At 46.7% G+C, this 23,810-nt stretch overlaps 1 protein-coding gene and 1 non-coding gene across 2 annotated transcripts in view; one reads left to right on the forward strand and one right to left on the reverse strand.

The window, feature by feature from the left end:
* Positions 1 to 4,387: 4,387 nt before the first annotated feature.
* Positions 4,388 to 4,577, reverse strand: LOC118654921. The gene has a single exon (XR_004967160.1). It is a non-coding gene; the product is annotated as a U2 spliceosomal RNA (small nuclear RNA).
* Positions 4,578 to 17,966: 13,389 nt separating this feature from the next.
* Positions 17,967 to 23,810, forward strand: part of MPP1 (membrane palmitoylated protein 1) — a 37,581-nt gene continuing 31,737 nt past the window's right edge. The window contains exon 1 of the mRNA XM_036305290.1: positions 17,967 to 18,166. Within this exon, the coding sequence (XP_036161183.1) occupies positions 18,065 to 18,166 (102 nt within the window). The 5' untranslated portion in view covers positions 17,967 to 18,064. The remainder of the gene's footprint in view (positions 18,167 to 23,810) is intronic.

A 23,810-nucleotide genomic window follows, 5' to 3' on the forward strand; every position in this document is an offset into this window, starting at 1 on the left:
CACCCATGCACCAGGCCTCTATCCTATATAGTAAAAGGGTAATATGCCTCCCAGCACCGGGATCAGCGGAGCCGAGAGGCCTCCCGGCACTGGGATCAGCGTGACAGGGGGCAGTGCCCAAACCCCCTGATCGCCCTTCGGCTCTGTGTGTGACAGGAGGCGGGGCCACAACCTCCCTATCCACCTTGCTTTGTTCGTGACAGGGGAAGGCACCCCAACCTCCTGATCAGCCCTGCTCTGTGCCTGATACGGGGGAGCTCCCCAACCCCCTGATCGCCCTGCGGCTCTGTGTGTGACAGGGTGTGGCGCCCCAACCCCCCCCCCCCCACGGGCCCTTCTCTGTGTGTGATGGGGTAGAGCCATAACCTCCCCATTGGCCCTGCCCTCAGTGTGACAGTGGCGGCGCCCCAACCCCCTGATGGGCCCTGCTCTGTGGGTGATAGAGGGTGGTGCCCCAACCCCCTGATCCACCCTGCCCTGAGTGTGACAGGGGGCGGTGCCCCAACTCCCCTATCGGCCCTACTCTGTGAGTGACAGGGGGGAGCTCCTCAACCCCCTGATCAGCCCTGCTCGTTGCATAACAGGGGGGAGCTCCCCAACCCCCCTGATGGGTCCTGCTCTGTGTGTGACAGGGGGGAGCGCCCCAACCCCCTGATTGGCCCTGCTCTGTGCGTGACAGGGGGTTGTGCCACAACCTCCCCATCGACCCTGCCTTGAGTGTGACAGGGAGCGGTTCCCCAACCCCCCAATCGGCCCTACCCTGAGTGTGACTGAGGGTGGCATTGCAACCTCCCAATCTGCCCTGCTCTGTGCATGACAGGGGGCGGAGGCCCAACTCCCCAATCGGCCCTGCTCTGAGCCCGACCAGGGGCTGCACCTAGGGATTGGGCCTGCCCTCTGCCACCCGGGAGCAGGCCTAAGCCAGCAGGTCGTTATCTCCCGAGGTTGTCCCAGACTGCGAGAGGGCACAGGCCGGGCTGAGGGACCCCCCCTCCCCCCCGAGTGCACAAATTTTTGTGCACCAGGCCTCTAGTCTATATATATGTATATATATGAACTATGTCTAGGAAACAACCTTGGGTATGGTTACTGGCACATAGAACTGATTGGAGCCAAATAGAAGTCAGCTACGTTTTTGAGAGAAGCTTATTGCTGAAGAAACCACGAACCAAAACAAAATAAGCTACTCATTGTCTGAGCCTTAGAACAGTATTTGGACACAGGCTTCGAAGGCTCCTGGGAGAGTGTGCTCCCCAACACTGACCTCAGATGCAGCCATAGAGAATAATGGACAGGAAGGGCAATGGGCCAGGGAGCTCTCCTATAAAGCAAGGTGCTGGCCTAATCAATGTCTGCCCAGCAGGATTCCACAATTAGTACAGAGAAGTGACTGCTGTGCCTCCCATTCTTCCTCTTTCCATATGGGAAGGTTGATGGTGCCTATCTTCTTCCTGCTCCTTCGTTATATGTGGGGTGTGGCGATCAGGGGCAATATAACTTGTTTCAGTTCATAGGCCACTTAACCAAGAAGAACTAGACCCAGACTTGAGAGAAGCAAGCATCACACAGATACTCTGGACTTTGAGCTGGACAAGATTAGGACTGGATTTGAGTCTTGGGGAAATGTGCCATAAGTCAGGTGTTCTGGAAGTGGACAGTGAGCTAGGACTTTGGTACACAGGGTATTATCAGTGATCAATGCCTGTGGAGGGTAGCAGGGGGGAGGGGGGAGGGAGGAGGAGAAGTTCAAGTGCCTTACAAGTTCAATGAAGCCTTGGTTGACCCCATCAGAGCTGTCCCACCTTAGCCTGAAATAGCTGGACCTGTATAACCTCACCTCAATGCGTTCATGGATGTGGGAAGTGCAGGCAGCTCTTGACAGCTGAGGCAAACCCTGAAATTGCTAGCAGCTAGCAGCTGAGTATTGATTGACAGCACTCTCAGCAGCTGGAAAAACCGGGTCGTTTCCAAGGGGGAGTCTGGGTGGCATGATTCCGTGCGCACTACAGGGCGGCTGCGTTCTGTGTATGGAAGGAAGAGTGAAACAGGTATTGGTGGTCAGGAAGACAGACTGTGACGGAGACGGGCTATACGTCCACCAGCCCTATTCCTTCCTCGTAAACACAGAGGAAGACTGCATTTCCCAGCTAAAGAAGCCAGGACTCATGTTGTTGTAGGTCAGGGGTGGGCAAACTTTTTGACTCAAGGGCCACAATGGGTTCTTAAACCGAACCAGAGGGCCGGAACAAAAGCATGGATGGAGTGTTTGTGTGAGCTAATATAAATTCAAAGTAAACATCATTACATAAAAGGGTACGGTCTTTTTTTTTTTTAGTTTTATTCATTTCAAACGGGCCGGATCCGGTGCAAGAAATAGAGAGTCCAGTGAATCAGAAAAGAAAGGAAAGGAAAAGGTTTATTTCTGCGTCCCTGGGAGACCCACGTACCCCAAGGACAGGGCATGTGGATTCACACCAACAGGGAGGGGGGCGCTTTTTTTATGGTTGGGTGAGGGGTGGGGGCATGAGCTGAGGTATTCAGTTGAGGAAGTTTCAGCTGCAGGGGGGTCAGCCAGGTATTCAGGAAGGAGTCAGTATCTGTGTGGGGTCGGTGTTGATTCAGGGAGAAGCCAGTATCTGTGTCTGGCATGCTGACCTGCCAGACATGCCAGAGGGAGTCCATTATCTCGTCACATGTCTGCATGTATCCGATCCTGGGCTTTCTCCGACCTAACATCGGGCCGTAGTTTGCCCATGGCTGTTGTAGGTGGAGGGAACAGCGCCAGGTGTCTGACCTGTGGGGTCAGACCAACCCTGGGTTCAGCAACCTCGGTTCTTGGGTTCTGGCTAGGGAGGAATTCAGAGCAAACTGTAAGAGAACGTTTCTTTGGTAAATTATAGAGGCAGAATAGCAATTCCTAGATGAAATGGGCTTAGGAAATGAGGTATGAAAGTTAAAAAAAAAAGGGTCTTTGGAGCTTGGGAATGAGAAAACTAAAGGTAACTTGCCTGGGGCAGGGAAGGGGAGGGAGAAGGGAAAGGGAAAGGCCTGAGCGTGCTCCTGGGAGGGAGAGCGCACTGGGTCCTCCATCCTAAGGGTTTAAGGGCGGAGAGTTCAGGGGAGGTCCCAGGGGAAGATTTCCATAGAATATTCAGCAGCTTTCCAGGTGTGTCCTTGCAGGGTTGTGGTCCCCACCAGGGCAGGGGGCCATCATTCCATGCAGCTGGTTCTGAGGTCAGTCCGTAGCTGGTTTGGGTGCTTTTCTGGGCCTGGAGCCGAAATTCAGCTGAGGCCTGATGTCATCTCTAGGGAGGAAAGGCCAGGGGCTCCAAACCTCATGACCAGGATCTGCTAGGGGAGGGAAGGTCACCCTGGGGGCGAGGCCCCACCCCACCATTGATTGTCCATTTCTGGGCACCTGGGGCTCTCCACCCTGGTGGTCTTCTGTACCTGGCCCATCGTCCTGGCTCTGTGCATGTCTGTCTAACTGCCTACAACGAAGTCAAGATATATCTGATTCTGTACCTTTTAAGTCATGTTACTGAAACTATGGCCAGCCGCCAGCTGCATGACAAACATCTGAAGGATTGGTTAAAATGCACATCCAGAGGCACTTCTGTGTAGATAAAGCAGGCAACAGACCAAGAGAAATACTTTCTCCTTTGAAGTAAATGGCTCAGCCTGAGGAGAAAACCCAGTGAGCCCTCACGGGGAACAAGCTGCCTAAGGCAAGGCACATCCGGGCAGTGAGGGCATGAGGGCAGGCCAGATAGAGCAAAACCAAAGCAGATATTGAGGAGAAGTTGGAGGTTGGAATGCAGGAGTAAAAAAGCCGGTTCTATGAAATAGAGATAAACAAAGACTTTAATGGAAGGAAGATTAGAGGGAAAATGATAGATGCAGGAGACAATTTCTTTGTAGAGGAAAAGCAAAATAATACAACAGAAAAGAATACTCCAAGGTCTAATTTTTTTAAAATGTTGCAGAAATAAAGGAACAATTGGCACTTGGCACTGGGGCATGTAGTACTTGTTGATTTTTTTTTAATCCTCATCTGAGGATATTTTTTCCATTGATTTTTTTTTTGGAGAGAGTGGAGGGGAGGGAGCAGGGGGTATGGGGAGAAAGAGAGAGAGAGAGAGAGAGAGAGAGAGAGAGAGAGAGAGAGAGAGATGTGAGAGAGACACATTGATTGGTTGCCTCTCACATGCACCCTGATGGGGCCTGGGGATTGAGCCTGCAACCAAGGTACTTGCCCTTGACCAGGAATCCAATCCTCCAGCCTTTGGTCTGTGGGCCGACACTCTAACCACTGAGCAACTGGCCAGAGCTGATTTTTGTATTAATACATTTCACAGCAAGGATTGCAAAGTTTGTGCTTCTTTAGTGTGTGTGCACTTTTCCCAGAAGTACTGCAGTACTGGGTTAATGTGCAGAGTGGATGGAGCAAGCTCTATTCTATCTCCCTGCTCCAAAAATACATTTAATATATTGTCCTCGGCTAGAGGACGTACCAGATAGTAAACTGATAAGAACAAATACTACACTTGATCTTAACCAAAAGGCCAGGAAGCAATCTCTCTGTGCCTCTTTTTTTAAAAATATATTTTTATTGATTTCAGAGAGGGAGAGAGAGAGAGAGAGAGGAACATCAATGATGAGAGAGAATCATGGATTGTCTGCCTCCTGCATGCCCCACAATGGGGATCAAGCCTGCAACCCAGGCATGTGCCCTGACCAGGAATAGAACCATGGCCTCCTGGTTCATAGGTCAACGTTCAAGCACTAAGCCAAGCCGGCAGGGCGATTAGTGTGTTTTTTAAAAGATACTTTAAAAACAAAAGAAGAAAAACTATCTGACCATACTTCTACTTCCACCTCCAATCCTACCTATACCAGAAACATTTTCTCAAGTCACCAAAGCATTTGGTTCAAATCAAAGCATTTGGTTCATATTAAAAGAAGAAGTTGTCTAAGTTCCTATCTTGGAAAAGATGATGTAACTGTGCAGACCAGGAGAGTGGAAAAGAGTTTAAACTTTGTTCAGCATTCATTATTTTCTCTTTTTTCCCACAGCATTCTTGTGGGTGAACCAAACCAATAAAGTCCTAGAAGATTCAATTGGGCAAGCATGGAGTTTAGTTGGCTGGATTTCAAGAAAGTGCAGTGTGCTCTTTGCTTATAATGAGAATGTATCTATGAATTTAAAAAAAAAAAACATAAAAAAATAAATTGTATTTATCTTGCACTATTTTTGTCTTATTTTCTCCTTTAAAACATGCAATTGAAAAATGGTAATACCCTATTACTGTCTTGATTATAAAAGTAACGCATGCTTGTTGCAAAATTTTTTTTTCATAAGATACAAAAAGAAGGAAGAGTATCCATAATTCTAGAGCCCGGAAATAAACATTGTTAACATTTTGGTGTGTTCTCTTTTCAAATCTTCCTATGCTCATAGTACCAGTTTCCCAAAATCTTTTCTAGGAAACAATACTTCTGTTTTAATAAAAACGTTATGAGACAATAGGGGCTCTGAGGTCAATTAAATTTTTTAAATATATTTTTTATTGATTTCAGAGAGGAAGGGAGAGGGAGAGAGAAACATCAATGATGAGAGAGAATCATTGATCGGCTGCCTCCTGTACGCTCCCCACTGGGGATCAAACCCACAACCTGGGCATGTGCCCTTGACCGGAATCGAACCTGGGACCCTTCAGTCCTCAGGCCAACGCTCTACCCACTGAGCCAAACCAGCCAGGGCTCAATTAAGTTTTGAGAGATGCTGGATTAACCAAATGTAAGCATGGTGTTTTTTTTTCTTCTTTTTCAATTGAATGTATTGGGGTGACATTGGCTAATAAAATTTTATGGGTTTCAGGTGTACGCTTCTATAATACATCATCTGTATATTGTATGATGTGCTCACCACCCCAAGTCAAGTCTACTTCCATCACCATTTATCCCCTTTCCCCTACTCTACTTCCCCCACCCTCTGGTAATCACCACACTGCTGTCTGTGTGTATGAGGCTCCCCCAACTCCCTCCCCTCTGACAGCTGTCAGTCGGTTTTCTGTATCTGTGAGTCTGTTTCCATGTTGTTTGTTTCTTTGTTATAGGACCTTTAAAGGCAAATATGAACCTCCAGCAGAGGGTATAACGTGCAGAAATTGGAACACGGGATTGAGAAATGCTGACACACACAGTCACAGAAACTCATGGATAATTTTTCTTTTACTAAATAGCACACAGTGCATGCTATGTTGTAGCTTACTTTTTTCTTCACTGTGACATATCATGGATATCTTTCCCTATCAATAAATAAGTGTCTACATAATTTTTTTCCATATATTTTCCTGACCGGGAATCGAGCCATGACCTCCTGGTTCATAGGTCGACGCTCAACCACTGAGCCACGCTGGCTGGGCCATCATGGCTCTTGATTGCATTATTTTCTCTTGTGCTTGATTTACTCTCAGGTTAGCACAGTAACGTGCTGTACAGGCCTACGAGCAATAGGCTGCATCATACAGCCTAGGCGTGCAGTAGGCTGCACCATCTAGGTTTGTGTACAGGCACCCTAAGATGTTTGCATAACAATACAACCACCTAACATTTCTCAGAAGTCTCCTCGTCCTTCAGCAGTGTGTGACTGCATTTAAGGTTTTTCTATGTTTTCACTATCTATTTATATAAAAACCCTGGGTGTAGCGCGTCACGACCGAGGCTCGACCAACCGGAAGGAAGTCAGTCCTGCAGTGGTCGTCTTGGCAATGGCTGTGCCAACCTCGAGCTGTTTCCTGGAGCTGTTTCCCTTGAGGGCGAGGTTTGAGGCAGGAACCGGCCCTCAGAGTGTGGACGCACTGAGTCCTGGGTCCTCTTAGCAACAGCTGCACCCTTCCTGAGCTGTTTCCCTTGAGGGCGAGGTTTGAGGCAGGAACCGGCCTTCAAAGCATGGACTCACTGAGTCCTGGGTTGCCTTGCCAAGGGCTGTGCCCTCCCCAAGCTGTTCCCCATGAAGTTTTTTTAAAATATATTTTATTGATTCTTTACAGAGAGGAAGGGGGTGGGATAGAGAGCTAGAAAACATTGATGAGAGAGAAACATCGACCAGCTGCCTCCTGCACAACCCCCACTGGGGATGTGCCTGCAACCAAGGTACATGCCCTTGACCAGAATCGAACCTGGGACCACAGGCCGACGTTCTATCCACTGAGCCAAACCAGTCAGGGCTCCCATGAAGTTTTAGTACATAATATTAGAGGTTGTGGTGGTACTGTTTTACCCACAGCATTTACAGGAATTGCTGCAAATTTACTTCTTGGTGGAAGAACCTTTCATTCAAATATAAATTACCAATTCCATTAAATGAAACTTCAATTTCTAGACTCGATATAAACAGTGAAGTTGCTAAAACTATTAAAAAGGCCCAAGTTCTCATTATCGATGAATGCACCATGGCATCCAGTCATGCTATAAATGCCATAGACAGATTACTAAGGGAAATTATGAATTTGAATGTTGTATTTGGTGGGAAAGTTCTCCTTGTCTATATATATAAAAGGCTAATATGCTAAGTGTCCAACCATCTGACTGGTCACTATGATGCACACTGACCACCAGGGGGCAAATGCTCAACACAGGAGCTGCCAACCTGCAGTGGCTTAGCAGCAGTGATTCTCGGGTGATGCATCCCGAAACCAGAGAGGAGGGAGCCCGATTCCTTGCAGGGCTGCACGATTCCACCTTCAGCCATGGGTTATGTTGTTGCTGGGGCACTGTCACCCGAATCTGGTTACTGCACACATGCGTCTGCATTCCACACCTTGTACCACAGCAACTTTGCACAGTGCCCTCTCACACTCTGGGACCCCTCAGGGGATGTTGGAGAGTCTGTTTCAGCCCCATCCCCACAGGCCAGGCTGAGTGATCCCACCTGCCAGAGGGACCCTGGCTCACTCCACAGATGCCCTTTGAGCAACAGTGCCACCCCAGGTGCAGCCAGCCAGGGAGGGACTGCAGGAGGTTGGCTCCAGGGCATCTGGCCCATCTGGCTCAGTCCCACCCTGCCAGCCACCTTCTAATTAATTTCCTTTCAATGTGCACGAATCCGTGCACCGGGTCACTAGTTATAAATATAATGCAGGTAATGGTTTTATAAATTATTCACTGGCTTTTCCCTTTTGTTGTTCTGCGTTTGAAATCATTCACTCAGTGGACACTTACTGAACACCTACTGTGAGCCTGGCACTATTCCAGGCAGGTAGCAAAACAGACACCCATCCTGGCTCCTGTGGAGCGCCCCTGCCCCTGCCAGTGGAGGATTCAGATTATTCAAAGGCAACAACAGGTGTTCCAGGCAGAAGGTGCAGCAGGGCACAGGCACTGGACTGAGAGAGAACCCCTGGTATGTTCAAATAGCAGCAAAGAAACCAGAGTCAGCCCCCTGGCATAGCTCAGTGGTTGAGCGTCGACCTATGAACCAGGAGGTCATGGTTCAATTTCTGGTCAGGGCACATGGCTGGGTGGTGGGCTCAATCCTCTTTGTGTGGCGTGCAGGAGGCAGCCAATCAATGATTCTCTCTCATCATTGGTGTTTCTATCTCTCTCTCCCTCTCCCTTCCTCTCTGAAATCAATTTTAAAAATATATTTTAAAAAACAACAACAGAAGAGCTGCATTTTTCTGAACATCCAAGTTCAGGGTTAGTAGCATTTGGGATTCTGCTACACAAACAATTGATGAGCATCCTTACACACATCTTTTTTTTTTTTTAAATATATTTTATTGATTTTTCACAGAGAGGAAGGGAGAGGGATAGAGAGTCAGAAACATCAATGAGAGAGAAACACCGATCAGCTGCCTCCTGCACACCCCCCACTGGGGAGGTGCCCGCAACCCAGGTACATGCCCTTGACCGGAATCGAACCCGGGACCCTTCAGTCTGCAGGCCGATGCTTTATGCACTGAGCCAAACTGGTCAGGGCCTTACACACATCTTTATAGTCTTTATATCTTGTCCAAGTTCCTTAAGTTGCTGAATGCGGAATTGTTGTGTTATAGGCTATGACCATTTTATGGTTTTTTATATTGTTCCACAGAATAGTTGTAACAGTTTATACTCCAAGCCCATAGCCCTCTCTCCTCCCACTGTCCTGTACATTGTGTTATTTCATCAGTTTCCTTTATATTTTTGGCCATTATGTTTGGCAATATCTATTTAATTTTGCCTGTATTTTTTAAATTCTTGAGGTACCCTGAGGCTCAATGCCCCAGAATTTTCTAACTTTTTTTTCAAAATATATTTGTATTGATTTCAGAGCGAATGGGAGAGGGAGAGAGAGATAGAAGCATCAATGCTGAGAGAGAATCATTGATTGCATGCCCCACACTGGGGATGGAGCTCACAACCCAGGCATGTGCCCTGACCAGGAATCGAACCATGACTTCCTGGTTCCTAGGTCAATGCTCAACCACTGAGCCACACCAGGTGGGCCTCACTTCTTTTTCTGAAGTATAGTGTGCCTACAGAAAAGAGCACAGATAAGTTTTCAGCTCTAAGAATGATCACAAAGTAAACAAATTGATTGGCCTCCCCCCTTCGCATCACCAGCTCCTCCTCACCCCTAATGTAACCACTGACCTGTCTTCCAGCATAATAGTCTTGCTTGTTTTTAAACTTCAGAAAAACTAAATCATATGTATGCATTCTGTGATTTTCTCCTTCTACTTGCTTTATGTCTTAAGATCCATCATGCTGGTGCTTGCAGTAGTAGTTAGCCCGTTTTCATCCATTCTGTGTAACATCCTATTATATGAAAAGGGCTCTACTCACTTAGACCATCAACTGTGAAAGGACATGTGTATGGTTTCGGGGTTTTACCTAATTGAAATAAAGCTTCTATAAATATTATTGCAGGTCTTGTGGGCCACATATGCAAGAATTTCTCTAAAGAATACACCCATGCCGAAACCGGTTTGGCTCAGTGGATAGAGCGTTGGCCTGCGGACTGAAGGGTCCCGGGTTCGATTCCAGTCAAGGGCATGTACCTGGGTTGCGGGCACATCCCCAGTAGGAGATGTGCAGGAGGCAGCTGACCGATGTTTCTCTCTCATCGATGTTTCTAGCTCTCTATCTCTCTCCCTTCCTCTCTGTAAAAAATCAATAAAATATATTTAAAAAAAAAAAAAAAGAATACACCCAGTGATTGACTTGCCAGGTCAAAGGGTCAGTGCACACTTCACTTCATTATACAATGCCAGCTTCCCAAAGTGATTGAACCAATTTATAGTCCTACCAGCAAGCAGGAGGAGTGTAATGTTCTCATTATCCCACTTCCTTGAGAACATGCAATATTATCCGCTTTTCAATTTTTGCCAATCTTATGGATGAGAAGTTGTATCTTATTATTTTTTACTTTGCGTTTCCCCTGATAACTGATGAGATTAAAGGCCTTTTTAAAAGGTTTTATTGATTTCAGAGAGCAAGGGAGAGGGATAGGGAGATAAAAAAACATCAATGGTGACAGAATCATTGATCGGCTGTACATCCCCTACTGGTGATCAAGCCCGCAACCCAGATATGTGCCCTGACTGGGAATGGAACCATGACTGCTTGGTTATGGGTCGATGCTCAATCACTAAGCCATGCCATCTGGGCAATTAAAGACCTTTCTCACGTATTTATGGATCATTTGTCTTTCTCTTTTATGAAATTACTGTTAATGAATTTTGCCCATTTTTCTGAATTGTAGTTTCATTTATTCCTTATTTGTCAGCAGGAATTCAGGATGATATTTTCACTCTCGATGTGATGTATTTTGATGAGTAGAAGTACTTGTTTTAATGTAGTCGAATTTGGCAATCATTTTTCTCTGTTAGTGTATTTGATGTCTATTTAAGAAAGCCTTTTCTACACCCCACCCCCCAAAAAGGAAACACTTTTCTACCCCAAAATCTCAAGTCTCCCATATTGTCTTCTAAAAGCTTTGTAGGTTTGCCTCTCATATTTTAGTCCTTCAGCTACTTGGAATTAATTTTTATATGGTGTGAGGTAGAGTCCAATTTTATTGTTTTCAATCTTGTAAGAAGCTAGCCTTTTCCACTCCTGAACTTTGAACTGAACGTTTGTGCCTAAGGGCAATTCTAAGAATTGAAAAAAGCAGGTACTTGCAATAAATTCCAAGGAGCAAGATCAGATTCTGAGTAGTGAGCACCTTGAACTGGAACTGGCTGACCAGAAGAAGGCATGGGATGTTGAAAAAGGACAAGATGCCAAAACCGGTTTGGCTCAGTGGATAGAGCGTCGGCCTGCGGACTGAAGGGTCCCAGGTTCGATTCCGGTCGGGGGCATGTACCTGGGTTGCGGGCACATCCCCAGTAGGAGTGTGCAGGAGGCAGCTGATCGATGTTTCTCTCTCATCGATGTTTCTAACTATCTCTCTCCCTTCCTCTCCGTAAAAAATCAATAAAATATATTTTAAAAAAAAAAGAAAAAGGACAAGCTGTGTGACCATCCATCCTCGGAGTCAGCTGACTCGCTTGCCCAGTACTTTTCCACCCTGAGCTCTGCCTCAGTAAAAACTTTAAATTGTGTCCAAGGAGTCACCTCCTCTGAACTTCGTCCAACCGCAGTCGTTTGGATAGAATGTTTGCCTGCACCTCTAACCAGTCTGTTTCTGTTTTGATGATATGGCTTCCAACATGCCCAGTACCACTTAATGCAAGTCTGTCTTTTCCCTACGGCTCTGTAGTCATGTTACCAAAGGTCTAAATATGCATAAATCTGCTGGTTTGGCTCGTGGATAGAGCGTCAGCCCTCGCATGGGCTGAAGGGTTCCGGGTTTGATTCCAGTCAAGGGCACATACCTTGGTTGCAGGCTCGATCCCCAGCCCTGGTTGGGGCGTGTGTGGGAGGCAACCAAATGATGTGCCTCTCACATCGATGTTTCTCTCTCTATCTCTCCCTCTCCCTTCCACTGTCTCTAAAAAAATCAATGGGAAAAAATATATATATATGTAATAAAGACCTAATATGCTAATTAGACCGAACAGCAGAACTACTGTCCGGACAACCTTCCAGATGAAGCCAGGGCTGTGAGGGCCAGCTGAGGCTGTGAAGGCTGGGCCCCTTGCACGAATTTCGTGCATTGGGCCTCTAGTATGTATATGTGTGTGTGTGTGTGTGTGTATATATATATATATATATATATATATATATATATATATATATAGCATAAATCTGCTTCTAATCTCTCTTTTGTTCCACAGTGCTATTTGTCTATTTCTGTGCCTCTATCACACTCTCTTAATTACCATAACTACAGGTCTTGGTATCAGGAGGCAGATCTCCCCACCTTGTTCTTCTAGAATGTTTTTGCTCTTCTTGTTGTTTACAACTCCACACCTATTTTTAAATTAGATCGTCGGGTTTCACACAACATATCTGTTGTGATGTCTATTGGACTTGCATCGAGTCTACAGGCCAGTTTGGGAAGAACTGACATCTTCATAAAACCGAGTCTTCCAAACCATGAACACGACTTATCTCCCCCCTTTTTTTTTTAGCTTTTCTTTAATGGATTCCAACAGAGTTTTACAATTCTCTCCATACAGTCTGTATAGACAGATTTATTCCTAGGTATTTGATCATTCTAGATGTTGTAATAAATGGTGTTTTTTCAATTATATTTTCTGTGTGTTGCCGGTGTACAGGAATGCAATCAATTTCTGTGTAATGATTCTAGCCAGCAACCTTACTAATAGTGCTTATCATTTTAATGATTTATCTGTAGGTTTTCAAATATTCTACAAAGACAATAAGTAACTGCAGATAGTAACAATTTTGTTTCTTCTTTCCCAATCTTCATACCTTTATACTCTTATTGTTGTTTTGTTAATCCTCACCCAAGGATATTTTTCTATTGACTTTCAGAGAGAGTGGAAGGGAGGGGGAGAGACAGAGAGAGAGAAACATTGATGTGAGAGAGACACATCGATTGGGTTGCCTCCCAATTGGTTGCCTCCCACATGCTGGGGTTGGGGGCTTGATTCCAGTGTGGGGGACTTGCAGGAGGCAGCCGATCAATGATTCTCTCTCATCATTGATGTTTCTCTCTCTCACTCCCTCTCCCTTCCTCTCTGAAATCAATACAAATATATTTTAGGAAAACAAAGAAATTGCTTACAGTTACATTATCTACTTAAAGTTTGTCAGGCCACCTGGGAAGTGTGACTTTGGGCAACCAACCAGTGCCAGGGCCAGTCTGTACTTATAAAACTTTGAGGGTGAGTTTTTTTTTTAGCCCCTGGTGGTAGATTCACTTAGTAACCCTACAGAAAACAGGTTTGTGGTTGCCAGGGGCCTGGGGAGGGGGTTGGGAAATGACTGATGATGGGTGTGGGAATGTTGAAATTGCTCTGAAATTAGATAGTGGTAATGGTTGTACAACTCTGTGATTATACTAAAAACACTTGAATTGCTCACTTTATTGTTTAATATGTTTTTATTGCTTTCAGAGAGGAAGGGAGAGGGAAAGAGAGATAGAAACATCAACGATGATAAAATAATAATTTTTAAAAAACAAAGAAACGTCAACGATGAGAGAGAATCATTGATTGGCTGCCTCCTGCACACCCCACACTGGGGATCGAGCCCACAACCCAGGCGTGTGCCCTGACCAGGAATCGAACCTCCTGGTTCATAGGTCGACACCCAACCACTGAGCCACACCAGCCGGGCATGAGTTGTTCACTTTAAATGGGTGGATTTTATGGAAAAAGACTAAGACAGAAACTATTCTTAAGGATTGATATCAATCACTGTAGTTACTTGACATATAAAAATGGGAACATTGGACCCAATTTATACCTCTCAAACTCAGTCTGAACAGACTCATGGAAGCTCTGACTCCTACGACTTCCGGACTCAGCACTGAACTGTGGCATATGGGATCTGACTCCCCAGTGACAGCCAGGACCAAAGTAACACAACTCAAAGGTGTGAGGAAAGTAACGCCCAGTTGGGTGAACTTTGGCCACTGAGAGAGATGAGGTCAAAACCTGCTGGCAGATCAATTCCTTTCCCTTCCTTGACAGTTTTGCTTCTGGCTTTGTTTTCCTCTGAACCCAGAAACCAATCTTCTAGTTATAAAATCTTGTCTTGGGTCAGTCCCCAAAGGAGGCCTGCTTCATGGGGAGGTGGGGGAAATGAAGAAAGATTTGGCTTGGGAGAAGGAGCAAAGCCATGCGTTCTATGGGTTCTCTTTCAGGACAAACAAGGCAACTCTGGTTCTGAATATTTTGTATGCGCATAGACTCAGCGGTTCTCAACCTGTGGGTCGTGACCCCCTTGGGGGTCGAACGACCCTTTCACAGGTGTCGCCTAAGACCATCGGAAAACACATATATCATTACATATTGTTTTTGTGATTAACCCTATGCTTTAATTATGTCTAATTTGTAACAATGAAATTGGGGGTCACCACAACATGAGGAACTGTATTAAAGGGTCGCGGCATTAGCAAGGTTGAGAACCACTGGCCTAGAGAAAGGCTCAGAAGGTTACCCCCCAAACTGGGGAAGGTTGTTTCCTCTAGGGAGTGAGAAGGAATGAAGGAAGGGTTTTTCTCTATTTTACATATGCATGTATCTCTGATTTGTTTTCTTCTTGTTTCATTAATATTTCATTGTGTTAATATACCGAAGTTAATGGGCATTTGAGTTGTTTTTGCTATTAACAAAAGTATATCTACGAACTTTGGTGTACATGGTCCCTGTGGTACATATTTAAGAATTTCTCCTGGGTCTGGCTGGCATGGCTCAGTGGTTAGTATCAACCTATGAACCAGGAGGTCATGGTTCAGTTCTTGGGTCAGGGCACCTGTTCGGGTTGGGGGCTCAACACCAAGTGTGGCACGTGCAGGAGGCAGCCAATCAGTGATGCTCTCTCATCACTGAAGTTTTTTATCTCTCTCCCTCTCCCTTCCTCTCAAATAAATAAAAATATATATTTTTTAAAAAAATAATTTATCTTGGAAGATAGATGCATGTTCAATTTTAAGAGATAATGGGGAACTGTTTTCCTGTTAAGTAGCAATTGTTATTCCCACCAGCAGTGTTCAAGAGCTCATATGGGTTCACATCTCCAACAGCTGCTATTAATTTTTGATAATTGAATGAGTATACAGTAGAATTTCATTGTGGTCTTGATTTGCATTTCCCGTATCACTAATGACGTAGAATATCTGTTCATATACTTGTTGGTCCTTTGTATTTCTCCATCTATGAAATGTTTATTCATGATTTTTACCCATTTCGCTACTGGATTATTTGTGATATTCTTATTACTTTGTACATACATGTATGTATATATATATATATAATATACATATACGTATATATTCATAATAGGAATCCTTTGTCACTTGTGTTTATTGAAAATATTTTCTCCCAATGCACACCTAGTCTTTTTTGCTTTTGGCTTTGTCTTTTGATGAGTAAAAGTTCTTTTTTTTTTTTTTAAAGGGTGTGGTCTTTTTTTTTTTTTAAATATATTTTATTGATTTTTCACAGAGAGGAAGGGAGAGAGATAGAGAGCCAGAAACATCGATGAGAGAGAAACATTGATCAGCCGCCTCCTGCACACCCCCCACTGGGGATGTGCCCGCAACCCAGGTACATGCCCTTGACCGGAACCGAACCTGGGACCTTTCAGTCCGCAGGCTGACGCTCTATCCACTGAGCCAAACTGGTTTCGGTGAGTAAAAGTTCTTAATGTTAACAAAGTCAAAGTTATCAATATTCTGTTTTATAGTCAATGGTTTGTCTGCATTGTTTTTTTTGTTTGTTTGTTTTGTTTTTTTTATATATATATTTTATTGATTTTTCACAGAGAGGAAGGGAAAGGGATAGAGAGTTAGAAACATCGATGAGAGAGAAACATCAATCAGCTGCTTCGTGCACGCCCCCTACTGGGGATGTGCCTGCAACTGAGGTACATGCCCTTGACTGGAATCGAACCTGGGACCCTTCAGTCCGCAGGCTGACGCTCTATCCACTGAGCCAAACCGGTTAGGGCTGCATTGTTTAATAAATCTTTTTCTATCCCATAGTTCTTTGCCAATGTTTTCTGTCAAGAGCTTTAAAGTTGTGTTTATGACATTTAAGTCTTATCTACCTGGAATAGAGTGTGTGTGTGTGAGTGTGTGTGTGTGTGTGTGTGTGTGTGTGTGTGTGTGTGTGTATGGCATGGGGGAGGGTTACGATTTCATCTCTTTCAGTATAAATACCATTTTCCAGCTTCACTTAATGAAAAGTTCCCCTTTACTTACCACCTCTACCATATACCCCCGTTTTACACATGCTGTTTCTGTGTTCTCTAATCTATCCCTTTGTTCAGTCTATACCTGCACAATATCACACTCTTAATTTTGATATCTCTCTCTCTCTCTCTCTCTCTCTCTCTCTCTCTCTCTCTCTCTCTCTCTCTCTCTCTCTCTCTCTCTCTCTCTCTCTCTCTCTCTCTCCTTCTGTAGTCCTTTAGGGCAGTGGTCGGCAAACTCATTAGTCAACAGAGCCAAATACCAACAGTACAACGATTGAAATTTCTTTTGAGAGCCAAATTTTTTAAACTTAAACTCTATAGGTAGGTACATTGTTATTAACTTAATTAGGGTACTCCTGAGGCTTAGGAAGAGCCACACTCAAGGGGCCAAAGAGCCGCATGTGGCTCGCTAGCCGCAGTTTGCCGACCTCGGCCTTAGGGCAATCTTGGGGAAGGGAGCCATCAATTATGTGAGCTCAGCTTCTTGCCAAACAAAAGTGGGTGATCTGGCTCCAAACGCTTGCCCTTGGATTTCCTCCTGTTGGTTGAGTTACTAGCCAGTCCAAATAAGATTACACAGAGTAATTAACTGCGTATAATGCCGTGAGGTTATTAGCTTGGTGTAAAGGGGACCAGGTTGTTGTTTTTTTTAATCAGGTAAAGGCTTCTACAGACAGTGAACAGCGCTGAGCCCTGCGCAGTCCAGTAAAAAGTTTTGTTTTAACACCATTAAGGCGTTAGGATGCTATGGAATCCTGTTCCAATGTCGTCCCCCTTCGCTTCCGCTGATCTCTCAAAAATGTGGTCCATCAGCAGCAGGTGTGGCCCATCCAGGTGAAAACCAGTTTGCTTTGGGAGGCCATCGGGGCCTTTGATCATTGAACAGCAAAGTATAGTGGCGCCCCAGCCAGCACTGCACAGCAATGCAAATGACAGAGTATCTCCCGTGCAGGAGCCCTAGAGGCATTTTCGCAATGTCTCCTACCCGCATCCATTTCTGGGTAGAGCCTGGAGTCCAAAGGGAGGCCGTCGAAGCCCCTAGATCAGCGGTTCTCAACCTGTGGGTCGCGACCCCTTTGGCGGTCGAACGACCCTTTCACAGGGGTCCCCTAAGACCATCGGAAAACACATATATCATTACATATTGTTTTTGTGATTAATCAGTATGCTTTCATTATGTTCAATGTGTAACAATGAAAATACATCCTGCATATCAGATATTTACATGACGATTCATAACAGTAGCAACATTACAGTGATGAAGTAGCCACGAAAATAATTTTATGGTTGGGGGTCACCACAACATGAGGAACTGTATGAAAAGGGTCGCGGCATTAGGAAGGTTGAGAACCACTGTCCTAGATGCTTTCTGATCTCCCAGGACTTTGGCCAAGGGAGTGGGCCTCGAGCTCAACCAGCGGGAGGCTGGGGGGTCCCTGGCCTGTTTGGCGCTGTTTTTACTCCTCGGAGCCCTTGGGAATTTAGCCGCAGGGGCCTTGAGGGGAGCAGCGCCTCCTGGTGGCGCTCGGGAGCCAGCGCCGCGGGGGCCGGGCGGGGCGGGCCCAGGGGCGGGGCGAGGGCGCTAGTGGGCGGGGCGTCCGCGGGGTGGAGACTGGCCCAGCCGCGCCGCCTCCGCCGCCTCCGCCGCCCTCGCCCCGCAGGCACCGAGCCCTCGCACAGCAGCCGCGCTCCGGCCCCTGGTCTCGGCGTCTCCGCGTGTCGGCGGCCCGGCTCCCGCAAGATGACGCTCAAGGCGAGCGGGGGCGAGAGCGGGGGCAGCATGCGCACCGCACTCTCCGACCTCTACCTGGAGCACTTGCTGCAGAAGCGCAGCCGGCCCGAGGTGAGCGGGCCCCGTGGGTCCCCCGGGGCGCGGGATGCCGAGCCAGGAACCAGCCGCGCCGCCTGCTGCGGGACCTCCTCCGTCTGCGGCCCTGGCCCCGGGGAGCCTGCCCTCGGGGGTCCTGTCTCCGGGGTGAAGGCCGCGGCGGGCAGCAGCGCGTGCGGAGTTTTGGGTGCGGTGGGTGGTTGCCCTGGGCAGCCCTTCTGGGTGGGAATCAGCCGAGGCCGAGGCCTGGACATAGTGTTTTTTAAGGTCAGGGAAAACTTCTTCGTGGACGGAAGTCAGGGTAACAGAAAGACTTGAGCAGATCCAAGAGGTCTGATTCGTTGGTGTTGAAATGCTTGTGTCTGGTCAGCAGAAAGGGTTGTAAAAGCCAACTCCGGCTCTAAAGTGCTCACTCACTGTCCCTCTGCATGTAGCAGGATCCCTTGTGTTAGTGTGTGCGTGCGGTCGCCTGTATGTGTGTGTGAGTGGACGAGGAATGCAAGGATTTCAGAGGTAATTCCGCCCTCAGGGTCTCTGCGATAATCTTCGAACCTCTGTCCTCAAAGATGCCCGCAGGGGAGGGTGACCATTTTCTTATTATTTCTCAAAGTTCTGGGTGTGAGTGGGACCCAGCAAGGCAAGGTGGTCGCTCAGGGTCTCTCCGGCAGGGGTGCAGTTAACCAGAAAGCTCACTCACTCCCTCGCTCATCTGAGGCTCTCATCTGGACCCATCAGCCACAGGACATGCCAGTGGCCTGGCCTTCCTCACAGCGTGGTGGCCACGTACCAGTGAATGAAGAGGGAGGGAGGGAGAGAGAGGAGCAGAGAGGGAGAGGGGGAGAGAGAGAATCCAACTGTGGGCAGTCCTTTTCTGTCTGCTTCCTTTCACTCAACATAAGCTGAGCCCCCTCTCTAACTCCCAAGACCAGACTGTGTGTACATCTGATGGGCAGGTGGGGAGATTGTCCGCCTATTTGAAAAGAGGCCCTATGACTGCAAGAGTTATGTGGTGGGTGCACCGTCTGAGTAGATGGCGGCTTTTGTGGAGCTGTGAGTTTATCCTCAAATATTGGATACAGTCTGTGGGTCCTCCCAGTTGTTCTGTTGTTATTAGAGGATTTGGAAAAAAGCTGAAAGAAGAAAACGTACTAAATCCCTGAATGACAGCGTATCCAGATCTGCCAAGGTGTGGGTGGGCTTCGGAGGGAGAATCTCCAAGTGGTGATGGGTGGCTTCACCCCACCAACCTGCTGATTCTTATTTCTTTTTTTAAAATATATTTTTACTGATTTCAGAGAGGAAGGGAGAGGGAGAGAGATACAGAAACATCAATGAGGAGAGAGAATCATGGATCAGCTGCCTCCTGCACGCCCCACACTGGGGATCGAGCCCACAACCCAGGCATGTGCCCTGACCGGGAATCAAACCGTGGCCTCCTGGTTCATAGGTCAATGCTCAATCTCTGAGCCACGCCAGCCCGGCTGATTCTTATTTCTTGAGGTTCACCTTTCCTTCGGGGCTCTTACCAGTCTTCATTGCCAACACTAGGCTGTGCCTCGGTGTTGTGTGGCCTCGGGCAAGCTGCTGAAGCTCTCTGTGCCTTAGGTTTCTCTTCTCTGTAAAATGGCCCCGCCTGGAGAGTCATAGTGATGCTTCCCTGAGATAATGCTTGTCGGGCACTTCAAACCGGGCTAGAACATTGAACTGCACTGGGACATCCAACATCTCTCTAAGAGCTGCCTGTCCAGGGGCAGGCATCCCGTGTTCCTATCCTGGCAAGACTCGAAACCCAAAGTTTTATTTCTGACCATAGCCCACATTTAATATTGAAAAAGTGTCAAATGATAATTTTGCAATAGGTTTGAACTGTAACCTGTCTCTCCCACCATTAAGTACAGTGGGGCCTTGACTTACGAGTTTTTTTTTTTTTTTTTTATTGATTTTTTACAGAGAGGAAGGGAGAGAGATAGAGAGTTAGAAACATCGATGAGAGAGAAACATCGATCAGCTGCCTCCTGCACATCTCCTGGGGATATGCCCGCAACCCAGGTACATGCCCTTGACCGGAATCGAACCTGGGACCTTTCAGTCCGCAGGCCGACGCTCTATCCACTGAGCCAAACCGGTTTCGGCGACTTACGAGTTTAATTCGTTCCGAGACCGAGCTCGTTAAGGAGCTCGTTAACTCAAATTACTCTATCAACTCAATGCAAAAAATCGGCGGAGAGACAGCTGGTATCTCAAAAAACTCGTTAGTCGGGACACTCGTAAGTCAAGGCCCCACTGTATATAGTTCCTTCCTTAGAGAAACTGATTTTATAAGCTTTCTCTGGCCTTATTCTTTTTAAAAAATATTTTTATTGATTTCAGAGAGGAAGGGAGAGGGACAGAGAGATAGAAACATCAGTGATGAGAGAGAATCATTGATCAGCTGTTCTCTGCGCGCCCCATGCTCGGGATTGAGCCTGCAACCCGGGCATGTGCCCTGACCCAGAATAGAACTGTGACCTCCTGGTTCATAGGTTCAGGTTCAACCACTGAGCCACGCCGTCTGGGCTGGCCTTATTCTTTACATAGTGTCCATTAGTACACATAAAACTGATTGTAAAATTCCTACTACTGCTTTTCTCTTTAGTCTGATTTGAAGCAGCACTTTTCCCATGACCTGGCATTAAATAGGTCGAGAATCCCGAAAAATTCACTTGTGCCTATCCCACATAAAAAAAATGAACGAACAGGCCTGGCCAGTTTTCTCCGTAGTTAGAACATCGGCTCACGGATTGAAGGGTCTCGGGTTTGATTCCATTCAAAAGCACGCGCCTCAGCTGAGGCTCTATACCTGACGCTGGTCAGGCAGGTACAGGAGGCAACCAATCAATGTGTCTCTCTCACATCCATGTTTCTCTCTGTCTCTCCCCCTCCCTTCAACTCTCTAAAAACCAGTAGAAAAAATACCCTCGGGTGAGGATTAACAAACCAAAAAGAAAAAAAAGAACTAACAAATAAGTCAGGCCCAGGTGAGTTTCCACTAAGAAGACCTGTCTATTGGTTCTTAGGCCACCACATGTAGCATCACTCCACACTGGTCATCATTCACGCTGGCCTACTATGTGCAGGCCTGCTGCTGTGGCTAAGAAGGAAATAAGTGAGGACACAGAGGCAGGTGTAGGGTGCTGTGAAGCTGTTGGAGCCCGAGTTGTTTCTTTTCACAGAAAGCATAATAGAAAATAAAGTGTAGCCCAGCCGGCGTGGCTCAGTGGTTGAGCATTGACCTATGAACCACGAGGTCAGGGTTCGATTCCCGGTCAGGGCACATGCCCGGGTTGTGGGCTCGATCCCCAGTGTGGAGCATGCAGGAGGCAGCCAATCAATGATTCTCTCTCATCATTGATGTTTCTCTCTCCCTCTTCCTTCCTTTCTGAAATCAAGAAAAACATTTTTTTTTAAAAAAAAAGAAAGAAAGAAAGAAAAGAAAGTGCAACTTTCAAATTATTTAGTCCTCTCCCTACTTTCCCAGCACAAGGTGTGGTCTCTGTGGGACTCCTTCCCTTCTGGGAACTTGGTGACTGCCTTTCAGAACTAAAGAGTTTGGTGTCCTTGTGACCACTCGCATTCTAGTCAATATTTTAAATTAGAGAAGATAACCTTTTCTAAGTCATTTGTTCCCTGACAATGAATTCGATTTCCCAGGTCAAGACCAATTCCCTGAAGTCGGGGTCTCTCTGACCTTGGCATTATTGACATTTTGAGTCCGGTAATTCTTTGTTGGGAAAACTAATATCTGCCCCACTCCCGACTTGGGACAACAAAAATGTCTTGAGACGGTGCCAAATGTACCCTGAGGCAAGCAAGACGAAATCAGTTGACATTTCATTGAGGTAGGGATTTTCCCTAAGCAGTGACTTGCTCAAAACTTTCAGTGTTGCTCAGAAAGGAGGGTTCTGGGTGTGGGGCATAGGAAGGCAAGAGTAAGTAGCCAAAAGCTCTGGGAGAGGGGAAGTGACCCCGGGGGAGGAGGGAGGCAGGAAGAAAAGCTCTGAATTACGGAACCAGAACACAACTTTCGTAACTTGGACTTTTCTTTTCTGATTCTTCACTTTTTCTTTTTCCTCCATATAAAGAAATATACAGGAACAGAATACATATGTATGGGTTTGCTCAAAAATCACCTTTCCTGCAAGGCCTCTTCTGGACACCCTACTTAATTTGTTTTCAATTTATTTCAGAGAGAGGAAGGGAGAGGGAGAGAGAGAGAGAAAAACATCAATGATGAGAGAGAATCATTGATCAGCTGCCTCCTGCACGCCCCCTACTGGGGATCAAGCCTGCAACCTGGGCTAGTGTCCTGACCAGGAATGGAATCTTGACCTCCTGGTTCACAGGTCGACAACCACTGAGCCACACCGGTCGGGCTGGACACCCTACTTAAAATCGCAAACCCCCTTGCCCCACTTCTGCCTTATTTTCCTCCATAGCACATACCGTCTTTGATATTCCATCTAATCAGCCTACAGACCGAAGGGGTCCCAGGTTCGATTCCAGTGAAGGGAGCTTGCCCAGGTTTCGGGCTCGATCCCCAGTAGGGGGTGTGCAGGAGGCAGCCGATCCATGATTTTCTCATCATTGATGTTTCTGTCTCTCTCTCTCCCTCTGATTGTGTAGTTGTTGGGTCTTGTCTCCTACTCATTGCTGTACCCCAGGCACCTGCATGTACCTTCGTCAGGTAAGCACTAGTCCCTCACGGGCTCAGCTTGCCCAAGTTGTGTGGAGAAGCCCCCCAAGGCTTGGACTCCAGGTGAGGAGATGACTTGGGAGCAGAGTGCCCTGCAGTTCCGATAGAAATGAACTTCCATCAATACCCATGTGCGCCCCTCACATAAAGCCCCCCCCGCCCCCCGTGCTGTGCACTTTGGAAGGTGCTGTGCCCTTCCTCTTCCTCCAACCCTCACAAATTCTGAAGTCCATTCTCTTTTTGAAAAAATACTTTTTTTTTTAATCCCTGGCTGGTTTGGCTTAGTGGATAGAGCATCGGCCTGCAGCCAAAGGGCCCCAGGTTCAATTCTGATCAAGGGCATGTACCTCAGTGGCAGGCTCCTCCCTGGCCCAGGGCCCTAGTCAGGGTTTGTGCAGGAGGCAACCGATCAATGTGTTTCTCTCACATCGATGTTTCTCTCTTGTCTCTCCCTCTCTCCCCCACTCTCCCTGAAAATCAATGGAAAAATATGCTCTGCCCTAACCGGTTTGGCTCAGTGGATAGAGCGTCAGCCTGCAGACTCAAGGGTCCCAGGTTCGATTCTGGCCAAGGGCATGTACCTTGTTTGCGGGCACATATCCAGTAGGGGGTGTGCAGGAGGCAGCTGATCGATGTTTCTCTCTCATCGATGTTTCTAACTCTCTATCCCTCTCCCTTCCTCTCTGTAAAAAAATCAATAAAATACATATTTTTTTTTAAAAAAATGCTCCGGTGAGGATTAAAAAATAATATAAAAATATTTTTTTATTGCTTTCAGAGAGAGTAAGGGAGAGGGAGAGAGAGAGAGACATCAATGATGAGAGAGAATCATGGATTGGCTGCCTCCTTCACGCCCCACACTGGGGATTGAGCCCACAACCTGGGCACACGGGGAATCGAACCATGACCTCCTGGTTCTTAGGTTGA

The sequence above is a fragment of the Myotis myotis genome, unplaced genomic scaffold, assembly GCF_014108235.1.
Source record: "Myotis myotis isolate mMyoMyo1 unplaced genomic scaffold, mMyoMyo1.p scaffold_m19_p_4, whole genome shotgun sequence".
Classification (NCBI taxonomy): Eukaryota; Metazoa; Chordata; class Mammalia; order Chiroptera; family Vespertilionidae; genus Myotis; species Myotis myotis.